Source organism: Macrotis lagotis, chromosome 8 (assembly GCF_037893015.1).
Source record: "Macrotis lagotis isolate mMagLag1 chromosome 8, bilby.v1.9.chrom.fasta, whole genome shotgun sequence".
In the NCBI taxonomy this organism is placed as follows: Eukaryota; Metazoa; Chordata; class Mammalia; order Peramelemorphia; family Peramelidae; genus Macrotis; species Macrotis lagotis.
The window spans coordinates 37840004-37861529 of record NC_133665.1 but is presented as its reverse complement, the minus strand read 5'-3'; the positions used below and the strand labels follow the sequence as shown (position 1 = coordinate 37861529).

Below are 21526 nucleotides of genomic sequence, written 5' to 3'. Positions count from 1 at the left end.
GAAGGGCTTTCATAGAGTTTTCTGTTTGATGCGGGGCCCGGGGTTCGCTGGGGTTCAGTGTGGGCCTTGGTGACTGTGCGGGCTGGGGGCGGGGCGTTCCTAGAGGCCGATCCAGGGACAAAAAGTGGGGCTGGGGGCGGCGCCGGCTTCACACACGCTTCTGTGCGACCGACGCTGGTTTTCCACCATTGTCTCCCGTAAACCCGTTGCGTCTCTGTGTCCTCATGGGCCGAAGGAAGGGGTTTGGGGACAACCGGGCCCGAGAGACCGGAACACCTGGGGAGGCCGAACTCCCGCCAAGCAGCCGCAGCCAATCGCGAGGCCGCAAGCGGCCTGGCCCCGCCCCCTCCCGGCGACCCCCGCGGCCTGCGTGGGGACGCTCCTTCGGGCGTCGGCGTCGGCGTCGGCGCTCCCTTCCCGGGTGACACCAAACACTGGCCCCGCCGGGGCGGCTTCGACCCCTCCGGGTGATGGCGCGGAGCTAACGGCCGCAGCCCGGGCGGGCCCCGCAGCGGAGCAGCTGTAGCCGCGCTCGGCCTTCTTTAGCCCAAAAGGTGAACGCCGGAGCGCGGGGGGTGCGGGAAGGGCTGAGCTTGGGGGGCCAAGCGGCGGCGGCGGGGGGGCAGCAGCCCCGGGACCGGCTGAGGCGCCTTGCGGCCCTGGGCCGGGGCAGGGGGGAGCGTCGCTGGCTGCAGCCCAGGGGTCATGGTTCTAGGTGCTGCCCTAAGCATCCGCACACAACTGGGGCCATTCGTAGCTATGATATATATAACATACACGTATATATGCATGCATACACACATAGGTATAATATGTATAACATATGCATATATGCAAGCATACACACATACATATAATGTATGCATATACATGTGTGCATACATGCAGATATAATATATGCATATACATGTACGTGTACAGGCACATTATATGCATATACATGTATGTAGATACACATAGATATATAGTATACATATATATGTACATATACACACATAGATATAAGAGATATGATATGTAATGTATACATATATGTACATACACACATAGATATAACATGTGCATATATGTGTACACATATACACACAGATATTATATATGTGTGTGTGTGTGTATAAAAATATGTATTCAGATCCAGCTATGTGGCCCCTGGGCAAGTCACACACACACACACACAGTTCCCAGAGGCCTGGAAGAAAGGGAGAAGAGCTCATTCCACTTTCATCCTGCAAATATCCCCATCACCCTTATATCTTTTTTCACAAATCAACTCTTTTTTTTTTTTTAAGGTTTTTGCTAGGCAATGGGGTTAAGCGGCTTGCCTAAGGCCATACAGCTAGGTAATTATTAAGTGTCAGAGGTTGGATTTGAACTCAGGTACTCCTGACTTCAGGGCCCATGCCCTAAAGGATAGCTAACTGGCACCGTGGGTAGAGTGCCAGGTCTGGAGTCAGAAAGACTCCTCTTTCTCATAACTGATGACTAGAACAGAAGATATGGATGGTTTAATCACTTGTTTTAAATAATCTCAAATTGAAATCTAGATTGTTTAGACCCCTTTCAGGTCAGACATTTACTGGCTTTGTTACCCTTATGCAAATTACTTAACCCTGTTTACCTCAATTCCCTCATTCTGTAAGATGAGCTGGAGAAGGAAATGTCAAATCAACACAATATTTTGCCAAGAAAACCCAAAAGGGTCAGACCCAGTTGGAAAAAAATGGCCGACTGCAATGATTGCAGTATAAAGAGAGTTTGTTGCTATGATCAGTACACAGGCAAAAGATAGGGAGGTTACTTTTAATCTCTATATTAGCATCCTGCAAACAGCCCCTTCTCCTGTTACCCACCCCTCTCAGTAGTCTATTCTTAGGATGTGTGGAAGGTAGAGTATAAGTATAAGGTCATTCTTCCCACTTTTCCCCTTATCAAAAAAAGGAAAAAACCTCCCAAATCCAAGTGTCCTGTTTTAATGAGTAGCAATTACTCCAATTTTAGTAAATCTCTGCCTTTCTTTTCCGTTCCCAGGGGTCAGGGTGGGTTTCAGCTGGTGGCCAGAAAAATGATCGACTCAGTGAAGCTCCGGAGAGAGAGTGCTGCAGATTTCTTTTCTCACTATGAATATCTTTGTGCACTTCAAGACTCTATACCTTTGCCTGTGGTGAGAGCCAACCTGAGGCTAGGGGTTCTCGATTTCAATGCAGATCGCCTGAAGCTTGTGGACTGGGCACCTCTGCTAAGTGCTCTAAGGATAAATAAAAATTTGCCCTCTATTACCATCAGGAGCTCATATCAACCAGGTTTTGGAGATTCAGGTTTGTGGTTCTGATCTGAAAGGCTACTGAAGCCTTGAGGCTGTGGTTGGGTTCCCAAGGAGAGAATATATGAAATGTTCAAAACAACTGGAAAATGACACTTTCACTTGTACCCCAGGCTTTATCTGTCATAACTGCATCCCATAGGGTATTTTTAAGAGTTGAGGAAAGTAGAATACTAGACATTACTCTTATTTTCCTGGAAGTAAATTTCAAGCAGCGCTGATTTATTCTGGCAAAGGCTTACTAGGAAAATAATTGAATTTTTATTTTTTAATTTTTTTAATTGCTATTTTATTTTTTCCAGTTATATGTTATGAAAGTTTTTCAGAAGTTTTCAGAAAGTTTTCAAAAGTTACACACTTTCCTCCCCTCCCCTCAGTGGCAAACAGTTTACTGAACATTGTACCTGTATATTTGTATTTAACATGTTCACATATTAATCATTTTCTGTATGAGGAATTAGGACTAAGGGAAAACAAAGAAAACCAAGGGTTAGGACAGAAAAACAAGAAATTTTTTAAAAGTAAACACAGTGTTCATTTAAACCCTGTAGTTTGTTTTTGTTTCGTTTTTTCTTTGGATATGGATGGCGTTTTCCATAACAGGTCTCCCTGGGATGCAGAAAAAATAATTGTAGCAGTAAAGTTGGCATTTAGCCAGTTAGGTCCCATTTATTAAGCATATGCCAGGCATCATGTTGGTGCTTTCCTCCTCAGATCAATGGACTCTAAGTCTAGGATTCTTTTCATTAAACTGAACCATATAGTATTGAATACTTTTCTACTTTAACCTCTAATTCATGCTTTACTTTGTGGCATTATCATTTGATTACTTTGTTACATGGTACCACAAAATAACTCCACAAAATTCCTCTAGGGGGTTGCTAGGTGGCGCAGTGGATAGAGCACTGGCCTTGGAGTCAGGAGTACCTGGGTTCAAATCCCACCTCAGACATTTAATAATTACCTAGCTGTGTGGCCTTGGGCAAGCCACTTAACCCCATTGCCTTGTAAAATCTAAACCCCCCCCCCCAAAAAAAACCCTAATTCCTCTAGCTTGTTACTTACATACTCAAAATGGTAACTTAGTAACTGGAATAGTGGTCATGTGTAATGTTGCCTGTTCATTTATTTGGATATAGCCTAGTACAAAATTGTTAATACTAGTACTCAGGTGTCAAAGGCAGTTGGTTGGGACAGGGCCTTGAGTTACAGGTCTGGAATCAGGAAGACTTGAATTTGAATTCAGATCCAGCTATGTGGCCCCCAGGCAAGTCACTTGATCTGTCTTTCTCAAATTTCCTCATCTTTAAATTGAGAGTAATGATAGTATCAACTTCACATGGTTGTGAGAATTAATTGAGATCATTGTAAAGTGCTTAGCACAGTGACTGATACGTAATAGGCACTTAATAAATGTTACCTATCCTTATTAATATTACAGAGGAGAAAGTTCTTAGGTTCATAGATAAAGGGTTGGAATGGACCTGAGCTGAGTGACTTTCTAGTTTGGCTCCTTCGTCATTTTTTTCACCTTTTGAAAAATCAGTTTCACTGATGCATTTTGCCTTTGTCATTTCAATCCAGTTCTCCAGAGTGAGCTCTCCCTGAGGACAAAGAAGCCTCTAAATTGTGCTTTCCAATTCAGTGGCTACTTCTGACAGTGTAATCAATATTCTATTCTGTTAACTCTCCTCTTCTCCCAGGAAAGACTAAGCATGTACTTCATTGACAGTTAATCAGAGCCAGGGCATCCTCTTAGTTTTCTTTTCATTCATATTGTATTCCTGGTGTCAATCTTTCTTTTTGGTTCTACTTGTTTCCCTCTGCTCTATTTGTTTCCCTCTGCTCCACTTCATCCAGATTTTCCGCCATTGCTCTGAATTCTTGATAGTTTTTCCCCTTATGTCCAGTAATACTCCATAAAAATCATTCCCCAATCCTAAACAGCCAACTGTGTTTCTAACTCTTTTTCACCATGAAGAATACAGTCATTAATATTTTGATATATATTAAAGTTTTAATTTTTCTTTTTCTTTGTCATATTTATTATATCACTCTGATGACTAGAACAGAAGATATGGATGGTTTAATCACTTATTTTAAATAATCTCAAATTGAAATCTAGATTGTTTGGACCCCTTTCAGGTCTATATTGTTAATGTAAAGCCTTCCTACAGACTTCAAACATTGTTCATTTTTGCCATTTTTGTTCATTTATCTTGTGTGAGATAAAACCTCGAGTTGTTTTAGTTTATAAATATTTTGAACATATTTTGAAACTATAGGATTTGCAAACTATAATGACTATTAGTATTCTTGTCATTCCATATATATTTTAGATATCTTTTATTAATTATATTTAATGCAAATATTTTTCTCACAGAGCAGTTTCTCTTTGTTTTCATTAGTAAATGAAATTTTTTAATTTTTGTGTAGTCAAAATTGTCTAATTTTACTCTTCTAAAAATTTACCTCACAGCTGTATGAGATAGCACACAGTTGCAATATCAGCTCCTGAGAAGGCTCATATATTGAAATCCAGAGTCCTGGGCTGCTGTGGACTGTACCAATCAGGTGTCCCCACTGAATTTAGTATGAATATGATGTGCCCCTGGGAGTGTGGGAGCAATAGGGTTGCCTAAAGAGGACCAACCAATCCAGAAATGGAGCAGGTTAAAGTTATGGTATCAATCAATGAAATTGAGCCCTTGAGTCGTCCCTGATGTTTTCCAACCTGAGTAAGATAGGGGAAACTTAAACTTTTTTTAAAGCACCTGTAGGCATAGTTGTAAAAGGAATTTCTTCCCCTTTTCTTCAAAAAATTTTCATGGCTTGTCCATTTTATATTACTTCACATCCATTTTTGCTCACATGGTATAAGATGGGGCAACTGGATGGCGCAGTAGAGGTGTGATGATGTTTGTCTTTCATTTTCAAAGAAGGCCACAACATCAGGGAGGTGATGCGATGACAAGCACACAAATTGGATTTGGGTGAGGGGGACTGTTCTCAGGCAGCACCCTCACTTTTTCCTTCAGAACCACGTGAGTCCAGTGGTCAGATATGAATCAGGAGGACTGGAGATGGCCCAGGTTGAGGGGGCATTCAAGGTTAAGTAACTTGCACAGGGTCACACAGCTAATATGTGTCAAGTGAGGCAGGATTCGAGCTCCCATCCTCTTGACTCCAAGGCCAGTATTGTTTTTTGACACATACTAACTATGTGACCCTGTGCAAGTCACTTAATCCTGATTGCCCCACATCCAGGACCATCTCTAGTTGATTCAGATCTGACCATTGGACCAGATGGCTCTCAAGGAGAAAGTGAGACTGGTGACTTAGCATAGCCCCGCCTCACTCAAATCCAATGTGTGTGCTTGTCATGGCATCACCTCCTAGATGTCATGATCTTTGAGAATGAAGGACAAATATCACATGGTATAAGGAATCCCCATCAAACAAATAGCCTGCAGTATGCCAACTGGAACTCTTTTCTTTTTTGGTTCACATTCCAGCCAAACTGGACTACTCTGTTCTCTTGAATACAAGCTGTATCCTTAGAATTCCATTCTTTTTTTCCAGATCCCTTACTTTCATTCTTTACCTGTGAAAACACTGCCCATCGCTATATGACAGTGAACTTTTCTCTCAGATCTCACATTATTTTATATTTGTAACATGATTATAGCTCTTGATCCCTTTCTAAAACTTTTAGTTCCTAGAGATAGTTACCTAAACATTCTATCTTCATGTGGTTGTTTAATGTTTGTATTTATATGAAATGTTGAAAGAGGGAAATAGCTTATTCACTCAGAATCCAGTTCATAATGTAGGGGAAAAAAGTGTTCTACATTTATAGGCTCTTTTTTGTTTTCATTGGTAAAGGTTTCCTTTGGATAATAATTCTGGAAAATTTTTTTTTCTAGCTTCCGATAGGTATAATACCTATTCTAAACGGCGAATTCCTACAATTAGATCCAAAGAGGTGACTATTCAATTATGTAAAGCTATTAAAGGCTGTTTAAATGTATCTACTGTTCTTCAGAACCTAGAGCTTCAGGGAATATATTTGAGAGAACGAGACTTAATACTGTTGACAAGGGTAAGGTTTCTAAAATTCATCATAACAATATTTAGTAGAAATTTTGTTTTTTTAAACCTTCCTCAAATGCTTATAATGATTTTTTTCATTGAAGGGATTGAATAAATCAACATCTTTGGTACATCTTTCTCTAGCGTATTGTCCAATTGGAGATGGAGGTTTAGAAAGTGAGTTTAAATGAATTTATTTTTCCTTATCTATCCTAATCTTATTTTTCAGACCAGACCAAGTCTTTTAATAATGAAACTACTACTAACTACTCTTGCTCCTATACCTAGCCTGATCTCATTTGCTTATTCTATCTTATTTATTTTGTACTATAGTAGTTAACACTTGATTAGATCTTGTTTTGGATTCTGTCATTTAAAAATTATGATTATAAAATTGTTGAGGTTAGGGACTGTCTATGCCTTCCCTATAGTTCTCCTTGGAATGAAGTGCAATGATAGACGACATGTAGTTGTTATCTAGAAACAATTGAAAAAAATTGTGAAGTATGTAATTTTGGAACAGTTTTTTTTTAGTGATTATATAGAAATTAAGGCAAAAATAGGAGAAAACATTTATAATATATGCTTTAAAAATACAGGAAAATTCCTGGTGTATCCCAAGCAGATTCTAAACACTCAGACTATATAATTCTTAGCTAGCTAGCTTATAATTTTTGTAAAACTAGAATAAACATTGTACTTGTTGTAGACATTATAGTTATTATATCTTTGTTCTTCAGGCTTAATGTAAATACAGGTGTTATAATAGCAACAAAAAACAAACCATCTTAGCACTGTGAATAATGACTTCGTGTTGCTCTGTTCTTTCTATTTCGTTTCTCTACTGATTTTAGTTATCTGTCAAAGTGTTAAGACCTCAGTAACACTCAAGACTATAAACTTCTCAGGGTGTAATCTGACTTGGCGTGGAGCGGAACATCTGGCCAATATCTTAAAGGTGATTAATGTTGGACTTTAATATTAATAACAATGCACTTGACACAAAAAATTGACTCATTGAAAAAAATTTACTTTCTTAGATGATCAAACAGAAAGTGAATGCAGCTGGTTGTTGCTTAAAAACTGGTGACTAGGTTTTGGTATTTTGGGGGTACCTATAATTCTGCTTTTCCTAATCACAAATAACAACACAAAATTTTCCATTTATATACAAAATTTCATTTGGGAAACTTGCTTGATGTTTTTAATTTTTGTTTTAATTATTCTGATGTATATTGATAAATGTTTTTGATTTAACAATTGTAGGAGGTAGACAACATGTTATAATGGAGAGTACATTGGAACTAATATTTAGGGACATAGATTCTAGTCCCTGTTCTGTCTCAGCAAGCTCTTCAATGACATTGTTCAAGTCATTTTAACTTGCCTCTGCCTCATTTTTAAAGAATGAAGTTAAGAAGCTTGCCATAGCACCACTATGGATTTTCTAAATTATCTGATTTGGCTTATGTCATATTTGCTTCATAATATATTGAATCCTGTAATTTGGGGGGTTTATTGATCTTTTGTTGTTGTTGTTGTTGTTGTTGTTGTATGGACAGAAAGCAAACTCTAGAAGGGTTGATTAATTTGCCCCAGTTAGTACATTGTGTAGTAGAGATGGGAGGGCTAGACCTGAGGTCACCTGATTATTTATTGTACCTTTTTACTCAGTCACATTTTTCAAATTTGTTTTCATGGCCTAATGGTAATATATGTGAATTTACAATTTAATAGATCATTTTATAAAAGACTCTGTTTATATAAGTATTGATTATTCCCAGACTTCTTTAATTTCTTTAAATCTCTCAAGTACCAGGCAATAAGGAGGCACGAGGATGTGTGGGCTGAGAGTCTTCGCTATCGGAATCCTGATCTGGATGGCATGGCAGGCTTGCAGCGTCTCTCACTCAACTGCAACACCCTTATTGGCGATCAGGGTGCCAGTGCTTTTGCAGAATGTCTTCGTGACACTTTGTGGCTGAGAGGTTGGTAAAAACAATTATTTCCTAGGTGACAATAGAAGCGGTCTCTGACCTGGTCCATCATTAATTACAAGTACAAAAAATGCTTTGCCTTGCTCTATTGTGGAATAAAATGTTTCAGTTTATTTTTTATACCCTGACTTTCAGAATGTTATTTGAGTAATAAATAATGTTGAAGCAAGGGACATTACATATAAGGTTTTTAGTTTGTGTTTTCTTTATGTTATAGAGACTCGCTCCTGGAAAACATTGCCTGGGTAGATTTGATTCGATTTGTATATTGAAGTCATAAATAGAAATACATAGTCCAATTTTTCAATTATTTTATATAATTTTTGTGTTTTTAATAATAATAATGATAATAATGTGTGTGTGTGTATTTGAAATGAAATATCTTAGTACTGTTTTAAACTAAATGTTATAAAACAGCACTAAGACTTTGGGGATACCCTTTACAGCTTCATTTTTTTTCCTGTATTTGTCATAATTTTTCCCTCTTAACATTATTTCTTTTCCTTTTTAATTCTTGTATTTTGCTCTTCTCCCCATCTTTACTGTCATTGGTTCTCTTCTCCCTCTACATTCTCTCTTAACTCTTCAAGTGGTTCAAATCCATCAATCCAGTCTATCAAGACTTAGTGTAGAGTTTCAGTCCCTTAATTGCTTATTCAACTGAATTTCAAATTGAATTTTCCAGAGATATCTAGAGCTTAAAATGTCCAAAATAGTATTCATATTTTTTTCTCCACACCCTCTCTTCTTCCCAATCTTGTCAAGGTATCAGCACACTTCCATTCTTTAAGGTTTGTAATCTTATATTCACCCCCTCCTCCTCCCTTTTCTCTACTCATATCTCTTGCTGAATCTAACTGTTTCTGCCTCTGTAATTGACTCTCATGTCCAACCTTTTGTAATACAGTCATTGGCTAATTTCAGGCCCTTTTATCCCTTCCCTAGATGTATTGTAGCAACCTCTTATTTGGTCTCCTAGCATCAAGTCTTTCTCTATTCCATATCATCTTCCACACAGTCACTAGTGATTTTTCTTGTGTTCTTAAGTAACCACATGACTCCTCCATTCCATAAACCAAAGTCTCTGTTGTCTCTAGGATTTAACTATAGATCCTTCTGTTTGGCTTTATAAAACTCTTAACAACCTGACTTCAGACCATCTTTCCTGCTTAATAGTTCATTTCTCCACCTTTGGTGCTCTGTGATACGGCAAACTTGTCTTCCCTCTGTTCTTTACATGACACACCATATCCCATCTCTCTACCTTTGTCCTGACCATCCACAGTTCCTGGAATGTTTTTTTTCCTAATGTCTATCTTAGAGAATCCATCTCTTCCTTTAAAAATGTAACTCAAAAGCCTCTGCCTATATCAAACCTCTTCTGGTCCCCCCTTGATTGCTATTAGTGCTATCTTTTTAAAACTCTTTTTGTATTAACTCTTGTATTTATTCTGTGTAATATATATATATATATATATATACATATATATGTTTGCTTATTGTCTCTAACATTAAAATGTAAGCTATATGACAATAGAGATTATACCATTCTTTGATTCCCAAACACCCAAGTCGATGCTTAATAAATACTTGTTAATAGTGATTCTCTTGAGAGTCTTGTTTGGCTGACTATTAGAGACTAGGTAGATGAACAGGAGATGTAGTTCAAAATTTTTACTTTCAACTATTGTTAGTTAACCAGGGGAGGCCAAAGCTTAGAGTCTAATATTTTGCTTTGTAAATCTTTTATACTGTATAAATATGGTATTATTGATAATAATAAAAAGAAAGTGGAGAAGGCACTTTACATGTTAGCTATGTCTCTTATGGTAAATCTAAGAGTAGTCTTTGACAAGCAATGAATACATAGGTATCAATAGGTTTTGATTTGCATTATTAGAGGGAATACTCATGAAAATGAGATTTTAGATCTGTTTCAGTGAAAAATGTAAAGAAGAACATACCATTTGTGAATAGTGATGACTAAACATAATAAATTTAATAAGTAGAAATATTTTTCTTATTTCAAGCACTTGACCTGCAGCAGTGTGGAATTAGTGATGAAGGAGCTAAAACTCTACTATCTGCTTTAGAAGGAAATTCAACTGTGGTGGTTCTGGATATAAGAAAAAACCCACTAGTTGGTATGTTAATAAATTTGTTTTAATTAATCTTGCTAGTGACAGAGCTTAAGAAAGTGTGTAGGTGGTGACAGCCAGGTGGCTCAATGAGTAAGTCAACCCCATTGCTTTGCAAAAAAAAAAACAAAAAAACAAAAAAAGAAAGTGTTTAGGGGCAATTTGGTGGCACAGTGGATAGAGCACTGGCCTTGGGGTCAGGAGGACCTGAATTCAAATTTGGCCCCAGACACTTAATAATAACCTAGCTGTGTGACCTTAGGCTAGTCACTTAATTGCCTTGCAAAAAGCAAAAAAAAAAAAGTGTTTAAATTATAAGTATTACCAAGTTGACATTTATAAACAATTTATTTTACAATTTTTTAAAAATGGAGGTTATATTATTAAATGAGTTATACAAGTAGATGTTTCCTGTTCTTTTGTTTATTTTTGTTTTTGTTTTTAGTGTTTGCAAGGCAGTGGGGTTAAGTGATTTGGCCAAGATCACATATCTAGGAAATTATTAAGTGTCTGAGGGTCCTATTTGAACTCAGGTCCTTCTGACTCTAGGGCCAGTGCTCTATCCACTGTGCCACCTAGCTGCCCCTCCTGTTTTTCTTGTGATAAGTCAGGTTAAGTTTTGATTCCTGGAATTATAGACTTGGCCCTGCAGAATAACTTTAGTACTTTATTATGTAATTTTTTGCCACAACTTTCTTTACCACTTGGTGTGTGCATTGGGGTGGGGACAGTGCCTCTTGCCCCAACCCAGTTGAATTGTTCATCCTTGCCAGGGAATTATATATTAAAACTGTATTACTATTAAGGGTTTTGACTTTCAATACATATAAGTATCCTCTGAATCTTTATTTTTTTCTGTCACGTCTGTCTATAAGACTCTTAGTAGAGTCTTATTTCCTGACCTTGCAAAGGCGCATTTTTTGACTAAGAAATTTATAAAATGATCTTTGAGATTATGCTTAGATTATTCAGAATATAATTTATAAATCTTGGTTTGTTTAATATATTTACCATTGGAAGCCTCTCTCTACTCCTAGTCTGAGATCATCTAGAGGTGCTGCTGAAGAATTGGCAACAGTATGTCAGATGGTTTGAGCTGTGACTGACTAAAAACTTCAAGCAAAGAATGTTTTTCAGGCCTCTTCATCTGTTCTTTCATCTACATCCCTTGTTATTTTATTTTTGTAAGGCAATGGGGTGAAGTGGCTTGCCCAAGGCCACACAGCTAGGTAATTATTAAGTGTCTGAGGCCAGATTTGAACCCAGGTACTCCTCACTCCAGGCCCGGTGCTCTATCCACGGTGCCACCTAGCCACCCCCTACATCCCTTGTTATTGACAAAGAATTCATTTAGAGAAAATTTATGTGGAGAAATTTCCTTAATACTTTTTTAAGGGGAAGGGAAATTTAAATAAAGAGGTCAAATGTATCTAATTACAGTAATAAGAATTTTCTATATTTCTCTAAAAAGGATAGCAGTGGTGTCTGACTAGTTTTGTGTTCACTGGAAAATTTGTAATTGATTTTCATTTCATTTTAGACCATTCTTTGATAAAAGCAGTTATTGACAGAGCTGTCCAGAATGGAAAGAGTGCTAAATCAGAGGTATGATATCCTTTTTATTTTATCCAGAAGTATTTGTTCATGTAGTTATTCTTTTATAGCAAAGACACACATGAAATTCCTTTTTCAATTATAAAATCAGTCATTTTCTCATAAATAACATAAAGACTTATACTTTCCCTTCAATTCATATTGCCTAAAATTATACTGCTAATCATGTCAAAAGAAAATTAAACAATTTCTTTATTTAAAATTATAATTGCTGACTGAAGCCAAAACTTCATAAGTTGCTTGTCACTGAAATGTAGTATTTTACTTCTCTTTTCTAGTACAAGTGGTTAAGTTCTCCAACTTTAAAGGACCTTTTCAAAACTAAACAGAAAAAAAGAACTATAATTCTGGGAAGTGGTCGAAAAGGAAAAGCTACTATTCGTATTGGTAACCCTCCTTTTTTAATGCCGCTTGGAAGTTTCCCCCTTGTAATATTTACTTAACTCTTTTTGGGTGCTCAGAATGTTCAGCAACAGAGCTTAAGAATTAAAATTTGCTCTGATTCCTATACTGTATTGAAAATATAAACAATGGCTTTGTTCAGATTGTGAGCATTTAAGATAATTTGGCATAGCCATAATCTCAACTTTTTCTTTTTTAGAGAAAAATCACTTAGGAAAGAATTACTCCTAATTAAACTCCTGCCCAAAACCCCAGTTCCCAACTTATTCACCTTTTTGGGGACTTTTTGTTGATTACTTTAAGTAGGTTATTTATTTGTTTACTTTCAGCCTTTTGAAAGTAAATGTTGGGCAAGGATTTTGATGAAGAGTAAGCCTAATGTATATAAAAATCAGTGACATTTCTGAAGATGTCTATTTTCATTTTTTTCCCTTATATAACTTTAGCTAAAGTGAATGAATGAATGATATGCTTAAAAAAAAGAAAATGTGAAACTGTATCTGATATTTTCAGAGGAGGGCATATCTGCATTTACCTTTGAAGTATTTAAAAAATGGTTCATTAATTCAGATGAAATAGATTTAAAGAAATTCTCTTTGACTAATGCATTGAAAGATTACTATATGTGTTCAAAAGAACTTCCCAAATATGAGTATATCTAGATGTTTGAAATTAGAGCTACAATTTCATGATTATGAGTAGTTAAAATTTGTGTATTTATAGAACTTTTGATTTATAAGAATTTTTAAGATACTGTGAGCAGACTGAGTAAGAACTTCTATTAAATTCTTTTTCAGATCCTCTCATTTGTTCTTGGTAATCAGTCATTTATATGCCATCTTGTGGCTGATGAGAATGATAGTATATTGGGAAGATATCTATATGGGAAAATTTCAAGATTGCCTTCATTGTAGATTGTGGGCACTTAAAAGGAGACAGAATATAGGAGATGGCCTGCCTTCTCTGTACTTTTATAAAAGAAGGGGGGGATTGTGAAAAATTATATTGTAATCATAAGCCTTTAAAAAAAGAATCTTGCTTGTTTGGGAGCTTTTATATATTGACTTTATTGAACTGGAATTTTCCTTGATTATATATTATAAATTTAGAGATTTTATAGGTGTTATATGATTCTGAAAAAAGGAATTCTGAAAAATCTCATTCTTCGTTGAACTTTTCTTAGGGAATAAACAGTGGCCCAGATGTTCCAGAATGAAAATGTTCCAGGGCAGCTAGGTGGCGCAGTGGCCCTGGAATCAGGAGGAACTGAGTTCAAATATGGCCTCAGACAGTTAATTAACCTAACTGTGACCTCGGGCAGCTCATTGCCTTGCCAAAAAACCCCCAAAAAACTAAAAACTAAAAAAATAAAATGTTCCTTAGATTTATATTAAATAAGTAGATCAAAATGGGATTTTTAAATAAAGAATTTGATAGGCTTGAAATTTAACATATACAGTTCTGTGAATTACTGACTCAGCAGTTATTGAAAGAATGACTTGTTAAAAATTTTATTTTTGGTTCACTTGTTAATCATCATTTTGTTACACACTATTTGATATATCTTTTCATTGATGTGGGTAGCAGATCCTTTTATATTTTTTCATCATATTCAATTCTTGTCCAAGTTGTCCCACTTTTTGACCACAGAGGCTTCACTCAACTTGTCATCACATAAAATAACCCCATTGTTTGGTGCTTCATACACTACACTAAGAATTTTTTTTATGAACCTAGGATTTCATCAAGGAAATTACCCTCTTCAATGCAGATTATCAGTTGCTCTATAACTTTTTAATTTTAGAAAGTCACCTTGGGTCCTGAAAAATTAAGTAACGTAACTTAGGGCCACACAGCCATTATGTACCACCTTAACTCTCAAATAGAGCTATCATATCAGTCCTTTAGGAATTTGTTATGGAAACCAAGTATGGATTCTTTTCCAACCCCAACCCTATGAGTATATGAGAATAGAATAATAAGAACAAGTTCAGTGAGGACATCATATCTATAAACTCTTTAATTGTGCATAGTAGAGAGCTGATATTAAGAGTCAGAAGAACAATGTTAAAAGTCTCACCTTTTCACACAAACTGGCTGACTCCTTCAGTCCAAGCAAGGTACATAACAGAGGCCAGTGGTATACAAGTTTCTCACTGAGAACCCTACACAAGTGACATCAAAGGTGTAACCTCTATCCCATTAACATTGTAAATATCCTTAAGTCATCATTGAAATGTTGTACATCCTTGACTTCACACTGAATTTTTTATTGGAAGATACAAACAGCAGTAGTTTTAAAAAAGAGTGAGGATTGCTAAATGGAAAGAGGTGGACTACGACTTACCTTCCAATATTAATTTTAAATATTTTAATCTCCTCAAATAATAAACAGTTACTAGTATGTAAAGAGAAATGCTTCCTGTAATATCGCTATATCTTAAAAATTTTATGCTTCTAACATTCTTGAAATTGTGTAAATCATTTTTTGCATATAGAAAATTATATAAAGCTAAATTTTAATGATTTAATAGTGGTACCTGATAATATTTAATAAGGCAGGGCTGTCTAAAATGCTTGCAGCGCCATATTTTAGTAAATGCTTTAGTTACTGCAGAGCTCTCACTAAAATGGCAAAGGAAAATATATTGCCTATTGGTTTTTTTTTAAGTTTTTGCAAGGCATTGGGGTTAAGTGGCTTGCCCAAGGCCACACAGGTAATTATTAAGTGTCTGAGGTTGGATTTGAACCCAGGTACTCCTGACTCCAGGCTGGTGCTCTATCTGCTGTGCCACCTAGCCGCCCCTATTGCCTATTGTTTCAATAAAAATTTCTCAAAGTAAGGTTGGACATCCTGGTAATAAGGTATCTTAGGGTATAAAGCAGTTTAGCATAGTGTATAGAGTTAACCTTGTAGTGAGGAAGATTTGGGTTCAAATGCTTGAGTTCAAAAATAGTTCTTCATTCTAGTTGTGTGATCCTAGGCAAGGTACTTAATTTGTTATTGCTCCAAGCAACTTTATTGAGATTAATTTGGATGAAGGTGCCCACCTTCAGTTCCTTTGTGGGAGCCTCCTACACCAATGAAATCCCAGGTTCCTCTTGAGAATGAGAAGAATGTTTAAAAAAAATTCTCACTTAACATGGTTAAGCAAACTGAAAATGTGACACATCTTAGCAAGCTTTACTGAGCTACTGAAAAAGTAATTTTTGTTTCTTGGGCTTTTTTATGTTTGCTTCAGTTATTTGGAGGCACAAAGGTAAGCACTTAAAAATCAGTCTCTGGGTTAGTAATCAGTTTCAGAGCACAAAGGAGATAATTATGTTAATAGTTTTTAGTAAATGCTGTAAAGATAGAATTCAGTAACATTTATACTTTTATTAAGAAAGAAAAAGAATTTAAATAGCGCAAGATGAACTAAATTTTAATATACTTTGTGAGGTGTAAATTCATCCTACAGGCATGACAGAGTAAAAGTCCTATAAAAATTTTCATATTGCTGAGAGAATTGAACTTGGCTATTCTTTACAGTTATATAAAAATTTAAAGTATTAATATTACAAGAGAAGAAATTTAATTTTTGAATGTAGACTTCAGTTTATCTTTTGCTGTTTTTCCTATTTATAAGTCATTACTCTGCCTTGATAATTAAGATAGTTATATTATGATAATATATTAATGTAATCTTATAAGTTGATTAATCATAATAATAAACTTGTTCTGAGGCAGTAAAGGCATATATTACTTGGACATTTTAAGAATGAATTTTTGAATTTTTATTCTTATAGTCTCAAAAATATTTCCTTTCATCTATTTTCTGGTGTCATTTTTACATTTATACTTTGTCTTCCATATGAAAGTAAGTTTGCATGGTTGAAATTTTGTTTCATAGGCAATTCAGTTAGTCTGTTCAGTGAAAGTAGAGATAGATTCCTAAGTTTCATGCCAAACTTTCCATGATCATTTTAGGGTGAATGGTCTTAGTATAAGTATGCTATAATACTGTTACTGCAAAATGCAACCTATCCAAATGAATGTGCATACCTGTGTTTTCCCATTTTCCTCAAGTACAAGAGTGCCAAAGGTATTAGTGTGGATATCTGATGCTGATGAACACAGTAGAAAAATATGCTATAAATTAATTCTCAGCCAATAATTTGGTGACATCATCCTTTACATTCCGTGATACATATTTAAGCATCACTACCATCCTCTTCAGCTTTGGATTTTAAAGTGACTTGTATGGCTAGAGGTTAATTGAAAAATTCACAGACTGGAGCAAGTGGAAATTGACAGTGCAATGGTCCAATGGCCCACAGTGGTAGCACAGTTTACCATAGCCATTCCCATGTGCCATCCTCCACATTTCTGCAGAACGTGACAACAGGAGCAGGTAGAGAATTTTTAGCTTCTCTCTTTATAATATAAGGAAAATAGTGATTATATGAAATAGGAGTCAGACTGAGGACTAGTGTGACCAGTCCTAATATGAAATATACATGACAATTTATAAGATTATAATCTATTGCCCAAGTGAATTAACCACCATTCCTATATTCTCCTTTTTCAAAGGAGAACTTTAAATAGAGCCATGCAAGGGCTAAATGGAAAAGTACTAAAGTAACTTCATACCTTCTCCTGTGACAATATTTTGGGAAACTTAGCATATATTTTCTGGGCTAATGGACTCAGTTTTATCAAGGCAGTGTATGAGTTGCTAACCTTTTCAGCATATTGTACACTTGGCACAGTACGACACTATTATAAAAATTAAATGATTGTTCTTTATAAGAAGACATATTGCATTAGTTTAAATGTTACATGCATATTTTTCTTTTACCTAAGAATGTATACATATATGATGATCTAATTTTATTTACATATATATTTTATATTTTAATTCTTTCCTTTAATACATCTTTAAACTATTTAGGAGTAGCAACAATGAAACCTCTAAGTACAGGAAGAAAACAGTTATGCAGTAAAGATTCTTCTACTCCTGAGTCATTACCACCTGGTACATATGGCTTCCTGCCCTGGCGTACTGCCGAACGTGCCAACAGGAGCAGGTAGAGAATTTTTAGCTTCTGTCTTTATAATACAAGAAAAATATTAATTATATAAAATAGGAGTCAGACTGCATATGTTTTGAACCCAGTTATAAATAAGTCACATCATTATTCTTAGCGATTTTTACCATGCAGTAAAAAAAATAAACCATTGTATTTCAATTATGATAAAAGGATCAGTTTGTAAAATTATTTTTTTTTTTTGCAAGGCAATGGGGTTAAGTGGCTTGCCCAAGGTCACACAGCTAGGTAATTATTAAGTGTCTGAGGCCAGATTTGAAATCAGGTACTCCTGACTCCAAGGCCGGTGCTCTATCCACTGAACCACCTAGTTGCCCCTGTAAAAATTACGTTTAAGACTCAGTGGAATAATTTTGATCTTGAAGCGAAGTGAATTGTTTCATAATAAAAAAAAATTAAATTCAATAGCACAAAAATTTTGAACCATTGGGGTTAAAGACAAAAAACCAAATAGTCTTTGCTCTCAAAGAGCTTACATTCTAATAGATTTCAATGACACTATAGGAAGATCTTTTTAGCTACTATATGAAAATATATTTAGGTAAATACATTTTAGTATTTGTCTAAATTTTTTCTACCTAAAGTAAATGTGTTTTATTATAAATAATGGCAAATTAAAATTTCCTTAGAATGTTGTATAATCTTAAGGCTTGAATGTTTCTTTGGCACTCTTGAGTGTCATATTCTCATGTTATTTTTTCAAATACATGATCCTTACATTAATAAAAGTTTCATGAAGATTTAATCTTAAATCTTTTCAGGAAGAATTGCAAAGTTCAAAGTGTAGATACTCTATGTCATTTCATAAAGTTCAAACTTTAGACTCTCAGTCATCCAGAATATAGCAACAAATCCTAACATAAGCGAAAAAGATTTTTGAGCAGTTGGAAATGCTTTAATAATATCAATGTTTTTGTCTTTATAAAAACTTGTCATGTCTTCTCCCAGGGTCTGAACTATTTCTTTATGCATAGCTGTAACAACTTAGGTTGTATAGGTTTCAGTCCAGAGAAAATGAGAAGCAATAAATTAAACAGGAACAGAGAAAAACAGTATTGTTGTAGCATTATAGGTAATTATACTGACAGTAATATAAAATGACAGCTTACAGTGAAGAGACAAAAAAATATGATGGTTGTGAGTGTCCTTGGGGCATTTTTCTCTATAGGCCTCACTTTCTTCACTTTACGTAGTCAGAGTTGAACTAGAACAGAGGTTTATGATCTTATTGTATACATGGACCATTTTGGCAATCTGGTGAGACCTATGAATCCCTTCTCATAATGTTTTGTAATGCATAAAATAAAATATTTTGGATTACAGAGGAAATAAATTATATTGAAATAGTTATTAAAATATTCTTAAAGACAGATTGATGCACTCCAGATTAAAAATTATTGGGTTAAATTATCTCTCGTCTTTTCAGCCCTAAAGTTTTGATATAACAAGTATGTTATATTTTTTCTTTTTTTTTTAGAAAAAGGAAAAAAAAGGCAAGCTTTAAAAAATTGTAGCTTGGGTCATTAAATGTAGGCCTTGATGTTTATAGTGATAGTCAAGAAAATGTTAAATATTCATTGTATAATTTCAGAGAAAGAAGGATGTGTGAAATACTAAACTTTAAAATATTTAGTATCAAAAATTTTTGGTTTTTAATGGTTAAAACTCATTTACTTGGAAAAGTTGTGTAAAGTAAATACTTCTGCAAAGATGTCAGTTTAATGTGCTATTGAATTTATTATAAATCCCAATACTTTAACCTTAAAATGTGACCTAAATTTGCTCTCTCTTTAGGGGATTCCCACTGATTAAAACCCGAGATTTATCTTGGCCAGTTCAGGTATTGTATTGATATTTATCACTTTTCAAATTTGGGGGAGGTTGAGAGGAATTTTCTGTCCCAATTTTTCTCTTCAAGTTGACTGTCCCTTAAAAGACTTAGTTACCAGTGAATATCTTAAAGACACATTTACCATGTATATCTTTAAAAATTTCTACATAAGTATTGCAGATGTTTGACTTAGCAGTAAGTAGAGACCATATGTTGTTAAGCAGAAAAGAAGGAAGGAAGTGTCTTCTTAATGTGTGCTGCTTTGCTTCTCAACTGATTTATAGATAGAACAAATTTCAAATAGAGGCATTCAACTTGAAGGAAAGTAGTAAGATAATGGTTTGAATGACTGGCCTGTGTTTCTGGAATAAATAGGAATCTAGAAATTAATATTCTAGGTTTCTGTTTTCTAGTTAATCAGTTAGAAGTTCAATTGATGCCTGTTTCCCTGGTTTATTAACCATATCACATAATCTAGAATTTATTTTTTGATGCCAAAGAGATTCACCCTGACATTGACAACCTTGCTATGTCCTTTCCTCCTTGAAGAACTCTTTAATCTCTGAGGAAAGATAGCTAATGGATTTGTAGTTTTACATTTTATGTCTCAAAACAAAAAAATATGTAAGGTATTCTTCCCATCAGAACTCCTTTTAAGCTTTGATTTAGGATTCTCTTCATTCAGGTATTGAGTGCTTACTTGTTACAAAACTAGGGACTTGGTTGTCCTTTCTGAAGAGCTTTATGGTATTAACCTTTTTTGTATTGAACTGTGAAGGAGATAGAAGGGAAAAAGAACTCTGTTGCAGTCATAGTATTTTTTTTCTTCCAAATAATAATCTCTACCTCCTACCCACTGCTTAGTGACTTAAATGAACTGTCTTTTTAGGGACTTGCCACTAATTAAAACCCAAGGTATACCTTGTCCAGTTTACTTAACCTTAGGGTCTTAGGTTTTTTTCATTGATGAGGTTTGTATTAGATCATTCCTGATCTGATACGTTAGGATAATCTTAATCTATGATCCTAAAACCAATTTCTGCTGCTTATGTGAAGTTAAAAGAAAGTATGGAGGGGGGGTGGCTAGGTGGTACAGTGGATAGAGCACTGGCCCTGGAGTCAGGAATACCTGAGTTCAAATCTGGCCTTAGACACTTATTTGCCTTGCAAAAACCTTAAAAAAAAAAAGAAGAAAGTATGGTTCAGCATGTTGAAATTAGCTAATCACAGTGTAACTAGCAAGAAAAAATACATTATGCTATCATTGTTACATTCATCTTGCTTATTAATTATCTTGTATCTCTAAGATGAAAGGGAAGAAAAATAGTTGTAGATGGATTTGCACTTTCATTTAGTTGTCACATTACCCAAATAAACATACAATCCAGTGTCACATAATGAAGTTGTCAGATAAGGAGAGTTTGGAAATGTTCTGAAATGTGTTTTAATATTTGATCATTTTAACCTTACTTAAACAATTTACTATGATTTTCTTTAAGCAATTGGATTTTCCTGTGAAAGTAACTGTGGAGACACCATCATGCTCAGAAACAGAAGAGTCAGAAGATACTATTTTAGAACCTCTTCCTGAAAAAACTAGCCTAACACCATACAAAATAAATGATATACAGGTATGAGGCTGTTATCTTTAAAGTTTGAATAGGCTTATTCCATGTTATAGCTTATATTTTACAAAATTTTCAGTATATTCTGCTAAATCCCTTGATGGGGAATTCCAGAACCTATACATTTTTATGGTAAAGTTAGAATAATCATGTGAATATAATTCATTAGATTTCTGTGAAAATTAATTTGATTATCCAGCTATCTAATTATTGTAAATTTAAGTAGTCATAGGATATTCACTTTTTAAAAGAAATCCCTTTATCTTTAGCAGGAGTCATGAATTTTGAATTGATTATCTTGGCAATAAAAAAAATTAGAAGCAATCAAGAATAATAAACTTTAGATTTTAACCTTGCAAGCTCCTAATTTTTATGGAGCAATGAATACTTCATTATATTGCCTACTCATTTATCAG

At 35.1% G+C, this 21526-nt stretch overlaps 1 protein-coding gene across 3 annotated transcripts in view; it reads left to right on the top strand.

Moving 5' to 3' along the window:
• Nucleotides 1-393: 393 nt before the first annotated feature.
• The window catches only part of CEP78 (centrosomal protein 78), a 42421-nt gene continuing 21288 nt past the window's right edge, over nt 394-21526 (top strand). Inside the window, exons 1-12 of one of the 3 annotated variants that reach the window (XM_074196700.1) lie at nt 394-554; nt 2029-2315; nt 6247-6422; nt 6517-6589; nt 7267-7370; nt 8226-8400; nt 10440-10553; nt 12088-12152; nt 12440-12548; nt 17498-17633; nt 19449-19494; nt 20985-21116. In XM_074196700.1, coding sequence (XP_074052801.1) covers nt 2063-2315; nt 6247-6422; nt 6517-6589; nt 7267-7370; nt 8226-8400; nt 10440-10553; nt 12088-12152; nt 12440-12548; nt 17498-17633; nt 19449-19494; nt 20985-21116 — 1383 coding nt within the window. In that variant the 5' untranslated portion in view covers nt 394-554; nt 2029-2062. Of the gene's footprint in view, nt 555-720; nt 2316-6246; nt 6423-6516; nt 6590-7266; nt 7371-8225; nt 8401-10439; nt 10554-12087; nt 12153-12439; nt 12549-17497; nt 17634-19448; nt 19495-20984; nt 21117-21526 lie in introns of those variants that run through there. The other 2 variants (XM_074196697.1, XM_074196699.1) reach the window with 2 other exon arrangements.